The sequence below is a fragment of the Phoenix dactylifera genome, unplaced genomic scaffold (genome assembly GCF_009389715.1).
Source record: "Phoenix dactylifera cultivar Barhee BC4 unplaced genomic scaffold, palm_55x_up_171113_PBpolish2nd_filt_p 000414F, whole genome shotgun sequence".
NCBI classification, from domain to species: Eukaryota; Viridiplantae; Streptophyta; class Magnoliopsida; order Arecales; family Arecaceae; genus Phoenix; species Phoenix dactylifera.
In genome coordinates this window covers 351-22,552 of record NW_024067854.1, presented here as the reverse complement: position 1 = coordinate 22,552, position 22,202 = coordinate 351, and the positions used below count along the sequence as shown (strand labels likewise).

General features: G+C 35.2%; 1 protein-coding gene across 1 annotated transcript; it reads right to left on the bottom strand.

Moving 5' to 3' along the window:
- Nucleotides 1–6,482: 6,482 nt before the first annotated feature.
- On the bottom strand, nt 6,483–21,905 carry LOC103703832 (ankyrin repeat domain-containing protein, chloroplastic). Its single transcript, XM_039118796.1, has 8 exons — nt 21,807–21,905; nt 21,535–21,694; nt 16,826–17,025; nt 16,565–16,663; nt 13,806–13,904; nt 13,622–13,720; nt 7,052–7,233; nt 6,483–6,963 (listed from the first exon to the last, which is right to left on the bottom strand). Exons 1-7 carry the CDS (start codon nt 21,903–21,905, stop codon nt 7,126–7,128), a joined length of 864 nt encoding a protein of 287 aa, XP_038974724.1. The 3' UTR covers nt 6,483–6,963; nt 7,052–7,125.
- Nucleotides 21,906–22,202: the final 297 nt, after the last annotated feature.

Genomic DNA, 22,202 nt, shown 5'->3' with positions numbered 1-22,202 from the left:
CTTTACATTAAATAGTATTCGGGAAAGCAAAGAGGGTATTTCTTTGGAAAAGATATACAACAAAAGCATAACCATAAGCGAGAAGAACATTACTTCTTACGTAATCATGATGCCCTCCTTCTTTCCTTTCTTTCTTTTTTAAATAGCTGGAACGTTGGACATATGCCACTATGCCAGAGAGAAGAAAGCGCTGGTAGGAAATTTTGGACAGGAGGCACATATTTTAGTTTGTGTGCATGGTTGGAATTATGGTTTTTTTTTTGGGATTTCTCTTTGGATTTTTATATATAAACCTTTCCTCACTTGGCTTGGAATTTTCTACAAAAGTGTGAAATTTTACCTTTTTGGTTTAGGCATCCAGGGAGGGACATGGTTAGAAAACTTGAAAATTTGGCATCTATCGTTGCAGGAGATAGATATTTTCACCTCTCCACTTAAGTGTAAATCTAATTAAAAATTATCTTATGAGATAGAAATTACATGATCTCCATCGCTCCAGGAGCACAAAACCATAAATACCAGGTCCATTGTATTCTTCGAAGCTCTTCGGAAATCAAATTAATTACAGTTAGAAACAGTTTTCTAACCGCTTTACCTTTACGAAGAAGCCAACATAGGGACAGCAATGCATGGCAAGATCCCAAGAAAAATAAAATAAAAGAAAGAGGATTGATTCCGCAATACTTGGATTTCATCCATTAAAAAAAAAGACACAAAATGTTGAACACGAGGGGAACGGGACATTCATGTTTTTCAAATAGATTTGTTTGTTTGTTTCATAATGTTCTAAACGATAAGAATGGAGGTAGCTTTCCTTTTAAATAAAAGGGAGAGTGCTCTAGTGAATCTGCTATAGTAACTTTAAAAATAGATTTCCCAATCCAAGCAACATCTAATTTATAAAATTATTGTCTGGTCCCGAGTGGCATCACCCTCCTCATTGGGCCGCGTGACTTTATGAATTATTCGGTTGTGTTTAATATAAATAGGCCATCCGAGATAAAAAGATCATGGAAATTGATGATACAACATTTGTCCGAACTCTAATGCTCGCTCACACTTACATATGCTTGCATGTATGCTTCAGCAAGTGCAATCATTTATAATTTTAGATCTCAAAAAGAAAACCACTTCTAAATAGTACTTCTTTTAATGAATATACTTGCCAAATCATAAATAAATACTTATATAACTTAACCATTCATGGACGGTTCATATATATTGATGTTATCTATACTTTTATTAGTTCCTTTGTATCATAACATTCTAAGACGTGAAAGAAAGGGGGTAGTTTTCTTTTCAGATGAAAAAAAAGGGAAGACAGTGTTCTTGCGAATCTTTAATGGCAACACCCTCCCTATTTTTGGGCTGGATGATTTTATGACTTATTTAATTTGGTGTATAGATAGGCTATCCAAGATCAATTATCATGGAATTTTATGATACAATATTTGTCTCAATCCTAATATTCACTCACACTTATAAATCTATTATATATGAATATATGATTTAGCAAGAGCAACCATTTATAACTTTATTTCGAAAGAAATACTTAGATATAATTTTTCTAATACATTAATGATTACAATTAGTAAATCATAGATAAATACTTGGATAACTTAACCATTTATGCACAATTCATCCAGGCTTGTGTTATCCATTGGCAAGACACTAAGGATGAGATGCCAGCCAACTGGGTTAATAGTTGTTGGCAATATTGTTTATATAATAAATTAGTTATTTATATATCACTTAAAATATGAAGTTCATACAATAAGAGGAGCAACCTTGTTTATGTTAAAATTCAAAATTTTCTTTTATTGTCGCTTCCTTTTGTGAGACCTAAAGCCACCACATGCAACCCAAACGGCTAATGTTTGTTTAATTGCTTTGCTCCGTGAATTTCAAAATCAATTTATTACTTCTAATTATTCAAGTGTTTTTTTGTTGGACTAGTAGGTTGGTAGATATTGTTCCATACTTGAAAAACATTTTTTTATGAAAAGTATTATATAACATCAATTAAAATTAATTTTTCTAGGGAGATTGTTCACATATATAGCCTGTAGGTATACTGCATCAAATACATAATCTTATTTTTATACCAATCTATCATCAGAATGAATTTTTAAATCTCCCATTCCATTACATCGTTAGTATGTATCTCCGATCTCTTTTAAAAGTTATTAGAAAGACAAACCCTCACTGTGACAAGAGAGACTCGGTCGACAACAACCTCTTCTAATAAGAATAAAGCTGATTTAAGCCACCTAGTTATTAGAGAAGCTGCCGCACATGAGAACCATTAAGAAAACCTAGATCATAAATGCAAGAAAATTTTGAAAGTTGATCAGTACCTCCTGACCTAGCCAACCAATTGAATCCTATTTGATTGTGAAATAAAGATGTCGTCTCATACTCTCTACTTAATTAAATATCCAAGTGAAGAGAGGATATGGATCAAGATTTCTTCTTATTGAATTTTTATGATCCTAATACAAATACAATTCTATCCCAAAAAAGTGAATAGGATCTTTGACATGGTATCAAAGGATAAAGAAAATGTACATGATGGTAGCTCTTGGTAAAACGAGCTTACTCATCGACAACGAAAGTGATGGAGATATAGTTCAAAGTAGGATCCTCTGAAAGTTGATTTTGTTCGAAATATAAATATAAAGTTTATATGTTCGAAATCATATATGATCCTCTCTGTATGTTAGCATTGAAATATTTTTTTTGGAAAAACATTCGATTTTTAATAGATTATAAATAGAACCCTAGCTTTTGTCCGCGAATACTTCGCTCTTGTCACTCTCTTTATTAGTACTACGTAGATATGCTTAATGCCAGTCTTTATATGTAATTATTAATTATTAGTCTCTTGGGAAGTCATGAAGGTTGTGAAAATATATGCTTAATACAACCTCTCACATTAAAGAATACTGGTTTCTACCATCTTTTTCTGATTGAAATACCGGTTTCCACCATCTTTTTCTGATTGAAATACCGGTTTCCACTATCAAAACGGGATATCAATCCATGCAAGAAAGGCTTCAAGGGCCTCCAGTCTTTCACATCTTTCACATTATTCTATAAGCACCCTTCTACGTATATTATAAATGGTACATTATTAACGGTGAGACGTACATAATTTCTCACAATTCCTTTTCCTAGACATTCCATTTATTTCCAAGAGTGCTGCTACGCTTCCCATGACCAATGTTATTTCAAGAAAGCCCAGTCCTTAGGCAAATAAGAGTCATACCCAAAACCCAGGTTTTTAAGACCATCATAGCCAAACCCCGTCCTGCCGTATGGGTCCGGAATGTAACTTTCGCGCAAAAAAATGATTGATCTTTTTTCATGATGTCAACCATTGGAATGCACCCTGCATTCCAAAATTCTCCTCTCATCCATCCACTAGATCTCGAAGCGGCTTTTGCATGATCCAATGATAGATTCATGCAAAGAAAGGTGAATCCTCCTTTTCACACGAATGATACAAACCCTGCTTCCCTTACTGTGTGGACTCTCTTGAATGGAGCCAACTGCTTATTTCTCCATATATCGAGATGACACTTCCCTTCCCCGCCTTCTCGGGTTTTGGTTGTCCTTCACATGAAACAACATTAGATGTACTTTCACAGGCTCAATCATTGGATTGAGAGTGGGGGCTTTGAGATCGAAGCACTTCGATGATGGACTGAATGGATGTGTCATGCCCCAATACAAAATTGAAGCCCTAGAGACCACAACCGATATCACAAGAGAAGATCAGACATTATAAACCAATTAAATAGTCTTGTTTTAAAAAATAAGGGAAAACTCTTCTAAAGCATCCTCCTGTTTAAATGTTTGACATAATAGACTCAAGATTTAAGATTATAAAAACAAATTGAAACTATATAAGGATTATAGTCAATGAAATTCATGGTGAAGTGGAATGACCCTAAAGTCATGAAATTGCTTGCAGTTCAAATTTACCAAATCATAATTATAAGGATTTTTTGGTCATGATATATAGACTCTATAAAAAAGATCATGGTGTTTTGATACCAAAATGATAAAAATCCAACAAGATCCAAACAAGTGATCGGCGTAAAATATTCACATGATATTCTTGGTTAAATGCACTAAGCCTTGGTCTAGGTGGAGTGTCATCAAGGTTAAATAATTAATATATGAGAATGTATTTAGCTTAAATAAACAACTGACAAGAACTTTTGCAAGATTTTCTTTATCTCATGGAATTGTTCGAACCATTTGAATTATTATGTTAAATTTAGTATTATTATTACTGAACCACTGTCTGAAATTTTTGATATATTAAATATACCTAAAAAGACAGGTCTTGCATGTTCTATAGGAATAAAACCATACGGATGTGAGGCTGTCAACTATGCGCCTGGCATGATGCCTCTTTCATCTATATTCCCTTTCATGTTCAAGGGGACGAAGAGAGAGAGGGAAGGGGTAGAGGCCCATGCGCTCGCCATCACTAAACTCTCCGTCCACGTCATCCATCTTCTCCTCTCTGTCTTCCCCGAGCTCTCCTCCATCCTTGCCTTCACTGACATCAACACAAAGAGGGAGAGGAGAAGCCCCCATACCCGAGCTCCTCAGTCTTCTCATCTTCATCTCCTCAGTCTTCTCATCTCCATCCTTGCCCTCACCAGCATTAAGGGAGAGAGAGAGAGAGAGGAGTCAAATGTTTGTCTTCTGAGGTACACAAAATAGATTCAAAAGTAGTCTCTAATTTGTTTGATATAATAGTTGAACCTACTTACCATATAATAATCATTTACTAGAGTTTGTGATAATCTCCAGGCAACTTACACATTTCACAAGATGATAAGTTAATATATAATTCAGATCAGGGAATACATTACAATAAGTAGAACGCAATGAATATTATAGACTTAAAATGATAAGGATTCAAGATCCTTAAGAGCAAAAAAGATGATCAAAACCTGTCTCGAGTAATAATTTAGTCTTTAGCAAAAATATTTTTATAATTTTCTAGATAATATTTAACCACCTCCAACTTTTCAAGTCTTTTATTTTTTTTATTGTCCACCACAAAAGCATTCATGGTCCATCTATTTCGACAATTCATTACACCACATAAAGAGGCCACATTGCTCTCCTATCCAAAATCAATGAATTAATTAATTAATTAAATTTTGTAAGTAACATTACGAAATAGCCTATAAAATTCACTAGCATTACAATGGATTTTGAACAACAATAGAACAACAGATTTAGATTTTTCCTGGTTATTGAAGCCCTGATTTTGTAGAAGGCTATGTTGCATGGACGCAAAATTTGGGGAATGATGAAGCTGAATTTGTTAGAAAATGAAAGTATAAACCAATGGTACATCGAAATAAGCACAATACCATCAGGACCAAGTCAATCTTTGGTCGAGCCATCTGGATAGGTAAGGATGGCAATTTTATTTTGAAAAAAAAGGTGGAAGGCCAATTAGCTGACACCATGGAGTGTGAAAAATAAAATGATTGGGTATTAAACCTAATACAAAAATCATACCAGAAATAGAATTATGAAAATATGCTAAAATTATTCAATCACAGAAATATAAAAATCTGATAAAATTAATGCCGACTAAATAAACCATAGAAAACCTGAATCCATAGAAAATCTAAGTTCCCAGATGCAAATCCTCAAGACTTTGAATCCATCTATCCAAATAGTTATAAGTTTAGCCATAAAATGGAAAACTAGGAAAGAAATTATTCTGTGGTAGAGACAATTCACTCTCAAATTGATTTTGCCATAAAAAAATAAAATGATAATAAGATAAATACTCAAGACTTTGAATCCTCCTATCCAAATAGTTATAAGTTTAGCCATAAATGGAAAACTAGGAAAGAAATTATTCTGTGGTAGAGACAATTCACTCTCATAATTGATAAAAAAAATAAAAAAATAAAATGATAATAAGATAAATACAGTAGAAATCAAAAGATCTATAATTCAATTTATATCCATACTACACACAGAAAAAAGGATTGATGTAATATCAATATTGCATATCAAAACCTCAAAAAATTGAACAAAGAAAAAAAGAAAAAACTTCAAATTTGCACACCAGTATGATGCGGTACGTAGCACCATCCCGAGATTCAGGCACAAGTCAGTAATGTACCATTCCTAAGAAAAACAGGTGCCACCCTTTATACCAGTATCTCAATGCTTTAACAACATAATGATTTAAAAATCAGATTGAATATCAAACTGAAAATTATATATACAAGCTTTTAAGCATACATATCTTAGTTTTGACCAGTACGTTATAATTAGTGGGTAAACTGCAAAAAAAACTAATCTACCATATGTATCTACATGTATACAACAAGAAAAAGGAAAACTAGAGTTATGAGCAAAGACCCTTCAATATGCCAACAAAAAGTGAAATCAAATGGGCAGCTACAACTAAAACCACTAAGATTCTGAAATTTGCAGGAATCTTGTCATAACTATTGTAGCATATTCAGCTAGATAATTCTGATGAATAGCTAATTTTAAAGCTGGATACAAGACCGCAAACAAAAAGAATATTTGCACCTTTCCAGCTAGATCCATCTAGCAGTATACATCAACAAAATATTCTTTGTATTAGCAAAGAGACTAAAAGCAAGATCTGAAAAATATAAAATGCAGTTATCACCAATTTAACTTTGAATCTAGTTTCACTCTACATGATTCCTTCTCATGATTGCAAGTGCTAAGCAATGTTTTATTTTTCAGATCGTGTTCTCTATCATATTAAGCATCAGTGGAATCTTCAACGACGGTCTAGCTGTCAACCAAAACTAGCCAAGGTGCAATAAACTTTGGGGAGTGTAATGTGCTTATTAACTGATGCCAAGCTGGGATTAGTAGCTTTAGATCCAAAAACTCCAGTGAATGCTCACTGTTTGACACCAAATCAATCACCTGGAGTTCCCCAACATGAAGGATACAATAATTATCACATTGACAAGACCAGTAGAAAGCAAAACAAATAGAGACAGAAAAACCTTACCTGTGAAGAAATATGTGCAGATGGTAACTGTAAACCCGCTGATAATTCAATGAAGTTTCTCAGCAGAGGCAGCCTCAAGAGCGTGATTTTGACAATGGAAGCCCCTTCAGTAACTTTATAAGTTCATAAGTTCTTAAATCTCGGCCAGAGTAAAGACAGAGATCAAGTGGTGTTAACCCATCCTGAAAGGAATGTCAATAATGAGGAACACAAACAAGGACAGGTTTCAAATTACAAATTCATGTTGAGTAAATATCAAAGCAACATCTAAAAAGCGTAAAACGATCAACCAAGATTCCCCATTTAGGTATACCGTACCGTACTAGTACCAAACCGAGACTCAATATAAGAGGCCTACCGAGTCTTGGTATCCGAACTGACCCCATCCCGAGCATACCAACACTTACAAGGTCTAGTACCAAGACAGCGAACTTTGCAAGCAACCAAATGAAAAGTGCTCAAAAAACTAAATTAGCACACAAGTAGCATTTTAGGTATATGTTAGTCCGTGTGAAACCTAGATGTAATGTACAAGATAGTTCCTTCATATAATATGTATGCTCCTTTCTTTATTAGAAGCAGACCCATGGTCACTCTGCCCATCCACGGAGTATAAGAGAGAGAGAGAGAGAGAGAGAGAGAGAGAGAGAGAGAGAGAGGGGGGGGGGCTCACCAGAATAGGAATATGCATCTATAAAGGCCAAACCACAGAAGAGTGCAGCCTGAGGCCCTGTAGTTAACAATAAAAAATGTGATACAGGTAACTTTTTACTTCAAGACCACAAAACAATCTTCCTCCTTATCACGGAGACTAGCCCCCTTATGGTGATGATCTTTCAAGCACAATCTCAACGAACATATTTCAAGTGCCAAGCCCCGTAAACCCAGGCTTGGAAGCTTGTTTGCGAAGTCATAAAGACATTGAAAGAAGACTACGTTTCCTGAGATGTTTATAGTGGGATGGAAGATAATGATCACATGTATCTCCCATTCATCAAGGCAACAAAGAACTCTGTATCACTATTTTCAGAGTCATCAAGTCACGAGCACCAAGTAACATTCAGCTCTGTCTATATATCAACACATATTGTGTCCATGTATTAATTAAACATTTTTCTCTCTCTGTATTAAATACTCTCCATGAACCATGAGGCATATATTCCTCATTTGCTAGAGGATCACATTCCAACCAATCAAACAAGCAATGTGTGACACATCTTCATGAGAAATATGAACCATAAGAAAGGAAGCAATGATATGAAAGAGAACAAGATTCATAAATGACGACAAGCAAAAGCGGAATGGCATGAAGATTGAAGTGTACACCACTTCTATTGCGGAATGGCATGAAGATTGAAGTATACATCTCTCCCTCACACCCACACGCCGCCACCCCCCCCCCCCCCCCCCCCAAAAAAAAAAAGGACAAAGAAAGAAAGGAAAGATAGTGTTTTGAATGTGCATGACAGGCACAGATCTAGCACCTAGCCTCCAATGAGTTCAGGCCAGAAGAGGCACTCAAAAAGAACAAGCATGCGCCACGTTGAGGCTCCAAGTCACACACTTTTGATATCTCTGTGTTCATCATAGAGTTTTCATGGGCTGGAGCTTTCATAGAATGTTGAAGTCCATGAAGAATAAAAATAGAAAAAACAAGGAAAATAGACTCAACAAAATTTTCAAATTATGATCTGATATTTGATGAGAATAATAATCTACACTTTGACATAGAAATAATAGTAGTTAACTTTTCAGATAGCACAGTTCATGTTATTCTGTGATACTTCATCAAATTTAAGCATGGAGTACAAGATGATGCTTAGTTCCCATGAATTTAAGACATCAATATAATAAAGTACTCTAAAAAAATGTCTCGGACCTCCCGGTACATCTCTTGTAAACTAATAGTTATGTGCCTCTGTATCTTAGTTAAAGTTAAAACTTGCAAAATTCCAATTTAACTTGCAAAACCACTTCCTAGAAGTAAAGAAGCGCAGCTCAGTGCACTAGGCTCCACCTATTATGGGGTTTAGGAAGAGTCCTTACCCTCATCTATTTTTAGGTTTGAAACCAGCGACCACCAAAACACAATAGAGCAACCTTACCATTGCACCAAAGTTTTAAACCCTTTCTAGAGTGTAAATTTTAATTTATAATCATGGTCAATAAAAAGAAAGCCATAAGGAAAACATCTCAATATAAAGATTTTAGCACTACTTTGGTTAGCTTCAATCAAAACCAAGGTTTACCACCTATTGTACAGGCTGGTACACTATAGAATCTTTCAAAACAGTGGCAAACTACCTATATTGGAAATGTACCAACACGACTTAAGGATATCGAGTCCAACTCAATTTATATCAAGCCTAAGTTGATTCCAAACCAAGTGATACTAGCCGAAACCACTCAATATGGGTTTTTGAGGCTTTTAATCAAGGGATTAAATCCCAATACCAGGATCCATCCCGGTTTGGTGCTTGGTCGCTACACTATCAAGAGGCTTCTATTCCGACATTCAGGATAGGATGGCATCCCAATGAAACAAAGGCATCCCTTTTCTTTGTTTTCTTCATTGTTTGTTGCTCTTATTTAATAAAGTTTTAGGTGTTTTTAGACCTATCAATAGGCTTATTGAGTGCCCAAGGTCCGCAATCTCAGTACCGAATACTATATCGGTACCTTATCGATTTGATACAGTATTATATGATACGGTACAATATACTTATGTGCTAAAATAGCTCTCCAACCATTTTTCTCGATACGCCTCGGTACGGGCTGGTACACGCCTCGGTACGCCTTGATAGAGGTCAGTACACACCTCGGTAAGCCTCGATGGAGGTCGGTACGCACCTCGATATGGGACGGTACGCATCTCGGTGCGGCAGTACGGAGCTTGTACCAACTTGAAGATGTATTTCATACTGATTTTCTGCCGGTATGGTACACCCAGTACCGGACAGTACAAGGTGGTACGCAAACCATGATGGTACCAATACTAAATTTAAATGAAACATCACTAATCAATCATATCATGGAAACAAAAAAATCACAAATTTAATAAAATAACAAACAAAACTTTTAAGCAACCATTAAAAATGAGAAAAAAGAGAAAAGAAAAAAAATAAATAAATAATTGGTGTCTCAATGAATTACTAAGTCACTAGGTAGTTTCAAGTGTCAGGATGCGGGACAAACCAAGATAACTCAGTTTGGAGAGTCCCACAGTCTCGCACCCCTCTTGGGACTCGGTCTCTCCGGGTTCCAATCTGAAGCAACTGTGATGGATTGGGTCGGACGTGGACTGGATCAAATCGAGAAAAATTCTTGTCCTCCCCTTTCCTTAATTGTTTTTAAAAATCTAATGATTATCAAGTGTTTAAATGAAAAAACAATGTGAAAGTTTTGTTATTGGTGGATCAAATGATCTTTGATTACCAGGTTCATGCCATAAAGCATGAATTTAAGATCAAAACCAAGGACAATTAGTAGAAAATTGCAAATTATGTTCTAAAGGTGTTCCAGATGTGTTTTCAAATTAGAAAAACCATAGAAAATTAACCTAGGAAATCTTATTAATTGTTAATGTCAATTCAATCATTTCCAGAAAATATAAAATAACATGGTTCGTCGAATTGAAAATATAACATTAGCCATTTTAATGATTTCCAATAACACAATATATTCCATTGTTAATTTTAATATGTACATGTCAACCAGCCTTATCTCAACCAGTTGGCATCCCACTCCAATTGTGAGATGTCTAGGGTTCAAATCCTGGTTGGTGGCATTCTCCAGCATAACTAAAAAAAATAAACATATATACATTTTTAATATATTTTTAATTTCAGGTTATGTTATGTAACAAACTAGCAACACAAAAACTTTAGGAAATTGAATACCATGACCAGGACACCTAAAGTTATACTCTATTATATTTCTTGCAAAAACAAAGTATTAAGACAAAAAAACATAAGAGAAATGCCAGGAAAAAAAATATTTTGGAGGCCAAAATAAGGCGTACAGGTCATCTCAAAGCCGTATCAGTCGATACTACTTGTCGGTATGGTGTGTGATATATTGCATAACATTCCCACCCTTGGTTGATGTAGGGTCGGTATGCGATATTTGGAACCTTAATCAAAACCAATCAGCTCAGGTAAATCACAGCAATTGAACTGAAAATAATCAATTTCAATCAACAATGCAAAACTCAGGCAATCTGAAGCGATTTCAGCTGACATTGACATGTTTGAGTGAAAATATTTTGGTTTGATCATAACATTTTGCTTTCAGCCAACACTGCAGACCTTATCCATCTCATCTTCAGGGGGTAATGATAACATAATTTGGTTATCTTTCTTCTGATGACCAATGCTATCAATTTTTCCTTTAGGAGGCCTACAATCGGCCGTTACATCATTTGATTTTCTTATATTTTTTCTAACAACAATTTGATTGTATCGCTCGTTATTTACTTCATTTTGATATCTAACAAGCTAGCTTTCATGTCAAGAATAAAGCCCTGATTGACATAGGAATTTGGAAGCAAAATATCAGAAATTGAAGAAATAAAGAAAAATTGCAATAGCATAGAAGACATTGGGAAACCTGTGCAACTATATAATAGAGAATTCAAAATAGCTCAAAATTCCCATGGAACCCTTTTCATAATTGATGCAACTATTTATTTAATGTTGGATTTATAATAATATGATCAAAAACAGTAAATATATTGATAATAAGACAAGCATCCAGGTTATAGAAGTATACAAATATTATGAGAATACAATCTCATATAAATCACAACAGGAAACAAGATTAAAGCATTTAATTTATGAAGAATCTCATGTCCTTTGATTTGTTTCTTATCAAAGAACTTAAATTTAAGGAAAAAATTATCAATAAGAATAATTCAAGTTACAATATCCTCTCAAAAATAATGATCCAAGGACCTCACTTGCAAGTGGGACTTCTCCACTTTCTCCTCAAATCTTCTTTAGATAAGGCTTGGTGAGGTATTTAAAATCAAGGAAAATGTCATTAAGTCATTTTCTTACAACATACTCTAGCCAATATTTTGCAGGCTGTACTTGAAGAAACTATTGATTCTTCTTTCAAAACCAATTGAACAAAAAATTGTGAAGAGTGAATCCAGATACCAAAAGAAGAGGGAGAGCCAAACCCAGTTCTTAATCAAACATACGGGACTAAACAAAAAATCACAAGAAACCATGGCAATGGGCTTAATGGAACATATGTATAAGTCTATATTAAATAAAAAGTGAAGCAAAAGAACTAAGCTTGATTTATGCCCCTTGGATTAAGGGACATAAAACAGAGAAATTACTAATGATCCCTGGAGAAAGTTGATTGCACTCATGATTCATTAAAAATAACAATACAGCCACTAGGATCATCCAGGAGGGTAAAACCAAGCTGAACAGCCTCTAAGGAAGGTATGGTGATCAAAATCATGTCTTTGTTTTCTGATAGTGAAGGAGAACAAGAAGAACAGGTTCAATTCTTAATTTATGAGGCAAACACATCACCTCAACCTTACAAATGAAAGCCCGGAAACTCCAAAGCAGTTCCCAATGCTTCATATGTTATGGCAATTATCTAAGAACTATCTCCAGTAGTAGCAATGTAGCACAAAGAATAATTAGACCTTCACTCTGATAATGGAGATACATCAATTTGCTCTCAAAATTTTTATTGAAGGCTCAGAAGGATTTTTGAAGCCATTTTACTTGAATAAGATCCGAAAAGAAAAGCGACATGCATATCATCTACTATTGAGCCATGTAGGTCTGTCAGAAACGGGAATCAAGAATACTTCTCCAATTCCCAAGACATCCATTCTTGTGAATCATTAGGATTGACCACTTCCCCTTCCCATTCCTATCCCAAGTGGGGTAAAGAGATCTAAATGCGAGGGCTCATAATAGACGGGGCTTTTTCTTCTTTCCCACAGACGAGATACTTTAGGAAAATGATTCACAAATACCCAACCCCCCCCCCCCCCCCACGGGTATCATTCTCTACCCTTTTTTATGGGAATTTGATACCCACTGAAATCAGGATTACATTAACTATAATAGTCCCCAAACTTTGGAATGGGCTGTAATGGATATCTGATTCCCATTTTCTACTCCCATTCTAGCAAACCAAACATGGCTTTGGGGTAATGCAGCATTTTGAGCATATGATACAATAATCGTGTGCTCAAGAATGTTTTTGTGATGTAACACCAATTACTTTTTACAATTCATGACTTGTAATAGTCACTCCATTTATCCATATAGCAAAGTATTTCCCTTCCTTCATAGATTTGATTTCATGCTAAGCAACATTCATTAGTTGGAAGCTAAGAGTTCATCATCTAAATATAAATAAGTAAATTTAAACTACACTAGTATATGTCACATATTTAATAAAAAAACTCATTCTACATCCACAAGAAGGTAAATTGCATTGCAGAAAGGTAATATCACAGGTAAAACTCAAAAAATGCACTATATGCATCCTTTAGAGGAAATATAACAAAAAAGTCATTAGTTGATGGATTACTCGATTTTTTAGAGTCTTGTCAGCTCCTTTTATTAACAAAAGCCTTACGATATCTGTTCTGCGTGTTTGGACAGCAAGATGCAATGGAGTCCATCCATCCTGCATAGGAAATTCAATGTATTCCATTAGAAAGTGGAGAGCAGAGAGAAAGAATACAACTCAATTATGAAATTTACACGCATACATTATCAGAAAAGTTTATGTCAACATTGTACAACAAAAGAATCTTTATAGTCTGACTTGCTGCGGTTTGGACTGCGTAATGGATCAAGGTAGCTCCATCCTGTTGAAAGCAAGACATAAAAATAATTCAATTCAACATGAGATATGATTTACAAAAAATCAACATATACGCAAACATTGGTAGGGCCACAAGTGGATTGGATTTATCCACTTCCAATCTGAAGCCAATACAAAAGCAACCCGGCCCAATCTGAATTAAAGTTATTTGGATCAGGCTTGGAATGAAAAATATGACCAGTTTGTAATATGGACTGGATCTGGATAAGCATGTACACTGATCTGAACATGAACTGACCCAAGTTTAGTGCACTATATATTTACATGTTGTTATCAATCAGATCTTATGTGGAATAGGATTTTGACAGCACTTACATGTTGCTTATTTCATAATGGACTTATGATATAATTAAATAATCAACTTATACATGTGTTATGGTTTGTGTTTGGGTTATTTTTGACCAGATTTGACCAAAAAAAAAAAAACCAATGAATTCAATAAATCATAAACCTGATCCAGTCCAACCAAAATGGAAATGAATTGGTCTTGGGTTAATATTTTGGCTCTATTCCAATATGGACCCGATTTGGCTTGTTCCCATCCGGATCCATGCCGACCCACAAGCAGCCTAATCATGGGTAATTAAGAACTGAGATAAACAATTTAACATCAAGGTAGAATATACCTTATATAAAGAATTTTCTTACAAATAAGAATCCTTCTTAAGTTTATCACAAGAAGATAGTGATATTCATAATATAGTTAAATATGAAGTATTGCAATTGGGAATGGCTTACCCCGCCACTAGTGGCAAGTACAATATGCGCATAATTGGTGATCCTGGAGCCTGTGGGTGTGATTCATGTCCGTCATGTATTGCATAAATGACAGCAATACACAGGACTGCTTGCATCATGCACACGTGCCCTGTTATCACCATCCATGCGCTGTTGCACATGCCACCGATGTTGAGGCAAACCACTTCTTTGTAGCTGGGTCCTGGAATGCCACTATTTTTCTTTTTGTTTTATGCTTAGCTTAATTGCAGTCATAAGATTTGGATGTACTTGTCAAAAATTGACCCTAAAGTTGAAAGTTGTAACAGTCAATAGGTTGCAAGGTTTGAAATAAATTAGTGATTAGCCTCAAGCTTATCACAGGGACAAGTAGTCTATTCCTGTTACAAAGTTAATGGGGCTATAGTTGAATTGTGCATCATACGTGTATGACAGCCATAGTAGACTACAGGAATATTAAACAAGCTCCCCAAGCTGCTAGGCAAGGCAACCGCACAGAGGCCTAGGTTGGCACTTGGCCTCCTATCGATAACTTTGCTTCTACTATATATAATTTTATTGAACACTTTAACTTTCAGCCATCTTTCTATATAAATTTTATGTCTTGTATCTGCCATCCTTCTACATAAATCACTCTAAAACTACTTTAAGATAACAGCCATCCATCTTGAGTCTTCTCTTATCTAGGGACATTACCCATCAAACGACCTTCTCTTAATTCTAGACCTTTTGCTCCAAAAGTGGCTAGAGGATTTAGGGCAGCGAACAAGAGAAAGAGAAAAATCCAGATTAGGATTATTATATTTGTGATATTTTGATTATACAAGGCTTTGATATTAAAACTTCAAAAATTTTGGGGATTTTTAACTCCAGGCGCTCACCTGGCTGCCTAGGCATTATACCTAGGCAATTAAGAGAGCCACAGCCTAGGAACACCTAGACATTTTGACAACCTTGGTATTGAATCAGCTATTCCTCAAATCATTTGGTAGTTAATGCTCACGCTCATATATCTCTCATCGAGTGGTCAACAACTGTGTCTACAACCCATGAACTATATTCTTAGCATGATACATCAAAATTCAATATACCCATTCCACAAATAGTCCTTAAATTTAGGGGCGTGATTTGTTTGAGAAGTACGTGCAGTTTACCATAAGAACTTATTAGGTAACTGATTTAGAGTATGATCTGGAGTGGATCATCCACCATGCGATCCATCAATATATGTGAGTGTTCCATGAGATAGAATTGATCACATAAAAAAGTTGAAATGAGGTGCGCTTTGTAGCGTTTAACATGGTTTCCACGAAATACATTGTGTTAATCATTTTGGAAATTTGTCATAACATGGACTAATCAAAAGGGGTGTAAACATTTTGGGGCATAAGCATTTTGGGGGGCGGGTCTAGGTCTGGCATGATCCATGCCCTAACCTATCCAAATTTCAGGTCAAAACTTCTGATCAGAAATGACCCAATCTTTTTTAGGATTAAGCTGGGTCCAGTATAATTTCATTGTTCATGACCCAATCAGCTCTCTCAGGATAGGTCTTTCACTTGACAATCGGTACCACAAAACTCAGGGTTGGATCATGTCAAGCTAGTTTCTGGTCCTGAATTATGGTTATGGTTATGAATTTTACAATAAAGAAAGATGTAACTTGTACAATATCTTTGAGATTCTCAGACAAATTTAATCCCATGATATTGATGAAATTCAAACATTGAAGAATGGTTCGACTAATGCATCATTCATGAGGATAAATACCTTTGACATAGAATCCAGAAGGTAAATGCAGCTAATCAGCACAAGATGATATCTGATAACCATTGCTTATGCAGAAAAAAGACTCATAAACTGTTATGATAATGAGTGGTATCATAAATTTATAATTTCACTTACTCTATCGCGGACAAAAGGATTTGCTGAATTTCTAAGGAGGTAGTCAAAAATTGCTTGCTTCTTACAAAGAATTGCTCTATGAATTGCTGATAAACCATCCTGGACAACACTAATAATATTGATAAAAAATTTCCCAAATACATATAAGCAAATAAATACTGGTATTTAAAAGCTATTTCTCCTAAAAAAAAATTTAACAGATTGGCAGGTCAAATAAACAATGCAATAGAGGAAAATGTTTTAGTGAGTACTACAACATACCTTGTCGATGGCATTAATATCAACATTTTGTTTTAGTAATGCATCCAAAAGATAAAACTCTCCTGATGCAGCAAGAGTATGTATTGGTAGCCACTTGCTCTGAAACAAAAAGTAGGTAGTTTTCAATAATATTTCCCAAAAAAATGCTAGAAAACTGAGAAAACATTTGTCCAAACATAAAACAAAGTGCAGGCTAACACCTCAGCATCAAGGTAAGGGAAGTGGCAAGGAAACAAACTATAATCAAAATGCAACTAGCACTTCACACATGCAATACACATGGCCGACTTAAAAGCAAGATATAAAAAAAGTGTCCCAGCACATAAGGCTCCCACCATTGCAGGGCTAAGGAGAGTCGGTTGGATGCAACCATACCCCTACATGTGGAAAGGCTGGAAATATCTTGACCAAGTCACAACAAAGCAGCCTTACGTATCAGGTTCCGAGTCATATACTGGATTCTATTACCCATAACCACAGGCAGCCTATTACCTATACGGATATGGATATGATGCGTCAGAGGCATCTTCCGATAGCTACTACCCTATGCATCCCGAAGCATCTCACAGATTGAATTTTGTTGCTGGCTTATTCGGATGGACCCATTCACAGTCGTTTTATCAATCAATTTATCAGCTAGAGAACACCTCTCAGAGCCAGAGCTTCAGCAAGAGATCCGAGAGTGCTTAAAACCTGGAGTGTGTTCTTTATGGGATGAACATACAAGACTAAAACGCCACTTGGTTAAAGGGGTGGGCTGATGTTCCTCCTGACTATGCTAATAATCTGAATATCAATGAGAGGCATTGCCACTCGACAAGATTTTAGATATCTGTATGTATATTGTACTTTCATATATAATTAATTATATTATTTAGTATTTTTGCCTCACTACTTGATTTGAGGATATTTCATGTTACTTCTTGTAGCATGCAACATCCCACTAATTATTTTATATTTTGTATCATTTTAAAACAACAAGATGCATCATTTAGGTTAAACCGAAATCATAGAAACATAAAAAACATCAAATTAGACTTAAAATCATTAAAAAAGTTTAAAAAAATTGATTATCAATTAATTGAACTTGAAAAACTTTAAAAAAATGGTAGCATACTGTGTGTCGGTACGATACCGGTTTGGTACCATACTGACCTGTTCGCCGACCAGTACGGATCCCGGTACCAATTTGGTGGACCTTGCCTACAACAAAATAACATGACCAACTTCATATCATTTTTTGCCTTCACATATATGGCTTAATAGAATGAGATATTTATTGAGATGCATCAATTTGCATAAGATGGTATCATCATTGGTGATGAAACACTCCAAGCATCAATTAGTTAGTCCAACTACTCCAAGTCTCAATACTTGTCAATCTGTATTGCTAGGAGTACAACTTCTTTTCATTTTTATCTTTGTATGATGATGGGTTAATGAAATGCAATTTAAGACAGTACCCAACCCCTGTGAAATATTAGTCCAGACATGATTTAACCTCTAGATTGTCACTAGCTTGTTCTTTTGGCTGCATACACCAAGGACACCAAGCAGCAATTGTCAATCAGTCATTTGACAACTGCTTATGGTTAAGATCTAAAAAAAAACAAAAAACACTAAGCAATTTTGATTAACTCACCAGCAAATCGAGAATAAGATGTAGCTTCTTTCTTTTTGTCAAGAGATGCCACCACATAGCCCTGAGTACACCCAACTAGTCCAAGCGGAAGAGAGTATAACAACCTAATATGAAATCAGGTTTCAAATCTATGGCTCAAGTCTAAACAAAGATCCAAGGATAAACCTACGGTGTGTGGGCCTAACCCGAGGATTCGATGAGCATCATAATTCCAGCAACATTTAGGGGCAAACTGTCTATCGCAGAACTCAAGATTCCAAGAGAATAAAATGTCTATATGAAGACATTGAGCATGACTCCAAAGCTCTAACAAAATTTGTCCATAAGCAACAACTTTAACAAGAATACATAGATCCTGATAACAGAAAAGGGAAATCTGAGACTGTGACAGCCAGACTTGCCCAAACCGGATCAACCTGTGCAAGGCAAACAGGGAGAGGGAGAGGGGGAGGGCTCCGACCCCAAGTCGGACTCCTCCTCCCTGTTCTCTTATTAAGAAAGAGCAAGGGGAGGGAGGACTCCGACCGCACGTCGGACTCCCTACCTCCTAATCATTTTTAACCCCTATGCAGGAGCACCCCACTACTCCATGCTCTCTCTCTTTCTCTAGCTTTCTTTCTTTCCTTCCTTCCCTCCTTCAAACTCTAAGATGCCAAGACCATCTCTATTCTCTTCTTTCTCTCTCAATAGAATCCCCATATCAATGCCAACTTCTTGTAAGCTTCTACAACAAATTTCCACCTTTCTTTTCTCTCCATATTATTTTAATATTTGAATAATTCTCTATATACATGAGTTATCTTGTTTTGGGAAGAAGCAACCTCTATAAAATAATTTCTGTAATAATAAATTCAACACAAAAAAAATATTTAATTTCTGTAATTAATTTTCTCAAAATTATTTTCTAGTTTTAAAACTTCTGAATGTTAAATAGTTTGAAAACTAAACATCTGCATATTCTATTTCAATAACTTAATTTCTATGAAATGAATTCACCAATATCTATTTTCTAGCAAAGCAAAATCTGTTTTGAATTTTTGCAATTAAATTTTCTGAAGATCATATTCTACATTCTCTGTTTTGAATATTAGCTTTATGTATATTACAAATTTCGCAATTTAACTGTTATGATATTAATTATACTTTAAATTAATTTCTCGGTGGTAAATAACAGCAATCTAAATTGATAGTAATTAAATTTCCATATTTTTATATTTTAGAAACTTAATTTATGGAAAATAAAAATTCTGTGTTAAATTTGTGTAAAATAATTTTCGGCATATCTTAGCACTAATTTCAGATTTCTTGTTATTAAATTTGTATATTTTAATATATGATTAATTTCTGCAAACTAGAAGCGGGGTAATTTAAGATGTACAACAAAATACAATTAAAATTTTAGATTGCTAAATGTCCTGTAAAAATATTATATTCAGTATTTAAACTGCATAATATGTTTCAGGGACTTATTTCTTTAAAATATAAATCTGAAAATTTTGAACATAATAAAGTAATTAAAATTTATATGCCTTATGATATACTCTTTTGAATAACTATAACACCAAGTTGATTTTAGGTTGGTCAATTCCAATGCAGTACTAGGATCATGTTGATGTCGGGTAGTTATTAGGTTTGTTTAGAGCCTAGGGTATTGAAGACTTAGAATTTTAATTTAAAATTATCATGACCATATTTTGATAAAATTATAATTCTGAGAATGCTAGGTTCTGAAGAAATTTTTCAATATTAGTTGAAATTATTGACATAGTGTGCTCGCAAGGTAAGTAATGATTCACCTTACCTGGATTTCCCTTTATTTGCCTCTAAATAAATATTTGATATCAAATAAATTATAAATTGATTAACATGCAAGTCATGAATTCCATGGAATTGTATTTTAAATGGAAAACAAATTTGTAAATTTAAAGTATTACTTTTGTTACCAAATATTGTGCATACATTTAGAAATCTTTTATTGAACATGCATACCTTTTCGGAATTTGACAAATATATGATTTATGAATAGCTTGGATATGTTTTGAATTTTTGACTCAGCCTAATTATGTTTTGGATCCGACAAATGGAGGTTATAAATTGGTATTTTGACTATTCCTGAAACTCATTATTCAGGCCCTACCAAATGATATAAATAAGGTATTCTGGCCCACTTTATAATGCACAAGTGAGGTATTCTTATCCACTCCACAGGGTATAAGTTCAGTATTCAAGCTCACTCTCCAAGATATAAATATGATATTTTCGCCCACTCTATGGGATATAAGTGTGGTATTCTACTCTACTTTATAGGGTATAAGTGCAGTATTCTAGCCTACTCCATAAGATATAGGTAATGTTCTCTAACCCAACCACAATGTATAAATATAGTTATTAGTCACATAGGTTGTTGAATTGAATTAAAGTATTTTTAAATTATTCTTATGAATATGAATAGGAATAGTTGAGCAAGCATGAATATTATTAATTATAAAAATTATTTTATTAAAATAAAAATAATTTTTCTTATATACTTAGTATTAACAAAAAAAATTATTTAATTTGTTACTTGAGCTATCTAGCTAGGGTATTCATTACTTACCAAGCTATAGAGCAAGGGTCGCCGTACTGGTACCGGTCGGCGTACCAGTGGCCGGCCGGACCGGTCCAGTTCGGTACGTACCGGCCGATACCGTGAGCCATAAATTTGATGTTTTTTAAAAAAAATGTTCTCTCTGTTGGATCTTAAATTAAGTGAAGATTGATGTTTTTTTATTGCTTTTTTATGATTTTGATGTTTTTATGTTTAAATTTAGGGTTGAAATTTGAAACATAGATAATGCATGTTATGTTTTCCTCCGTTCTAATGATAAAATGATACACATAAAATATCTTCAAATTAAAGATACAATTATTTACATACATTTAAAGCACTCTTGGATATCTAAAATTGAGACGAATGTCGATGGCTCTCGTAGATATCCGAATCATAAGTATAATCAGGAGGAGGCAAATCAACCCAATCAGAAGAAACGTGCGCCAGGTTATAAGAACTGTCGGATCTCTCGCTCACCGCTCTGGCTCTGAGAGGTGTCCTCTGATTGTGTAGGGGCCCATCCAAATATGGCGGAAGCAAAATCCGATGCACCATATTCATATTTGTCAGGCTGAGGCTGTGGATAATAGAATTCGTATCCGTATGCTATCGGATCTGCAGTCATATCCTGTCTTCCCTGAAACGATCTCGAAGAGCCCGTCTTCTATATCCAATGATATCCTCACGAAATCTATCAGGTGGTCGACCGTGGTCAGTATCCTGTGTAGCACCCATAAATTGGGACTCACCGGTGAAATAAAGACCACCCTCCGGCTGTGTCTCATGAGTACCATATGGTCCTCCGCTCCCTCCATGGCTAGAAATCCATCACCACCAGAAACCTTCATCGCTGCTCGTCCAAGTCTCCTCGACACTCTCCATTGGGACCCTTTGTTTTTCTTTCTTGGCCCTCTCTGTCTGGCTATGTCGCCCTTGTCTGCTGAGCATCTCTCGATCAGCTCTCTCGGAGGGTGTCTCATACCAATCATGTGGTGACTGGCTCCCCTGTGCCTGCGGCTGATCAGCTCTGGGAGTGCGTGGAATATTGCGCTCAGCCCATTGCTCTGGATCGACCCTTGTTTCGGTGGCTATGAAGCTAGCTGGTCGTGGAGGCGATCCTGGCTCGTCAAGCTCGGGCTCCTGCT

Excerpts from the sequence above, each read along its gene's own strand:
- LOC103703832 (XM_039118796.1), bottom strand. The coding sequence starts at position 21,905 with ATGAAGGTTTCTGGTGGTGATGGATTTCTAGCCATGGAGGGAGCGGAG. Across the intron at positions 17,026-21,534 it reads CACCTCTCAGAGCCAGAGCG|GTGTTAGCCTGCACTTTGTT; the intron begins GTGAGCGAGAGA and ends CTTGATGCTGAG. Across the intron at positions 7,234-13,621 it reads ACAAGACTCTAAAAAATCGA|GATGGGTTAACACCACTTGA; the intron begins GTAATCCATCAA and ends CATTCCTTTCAG.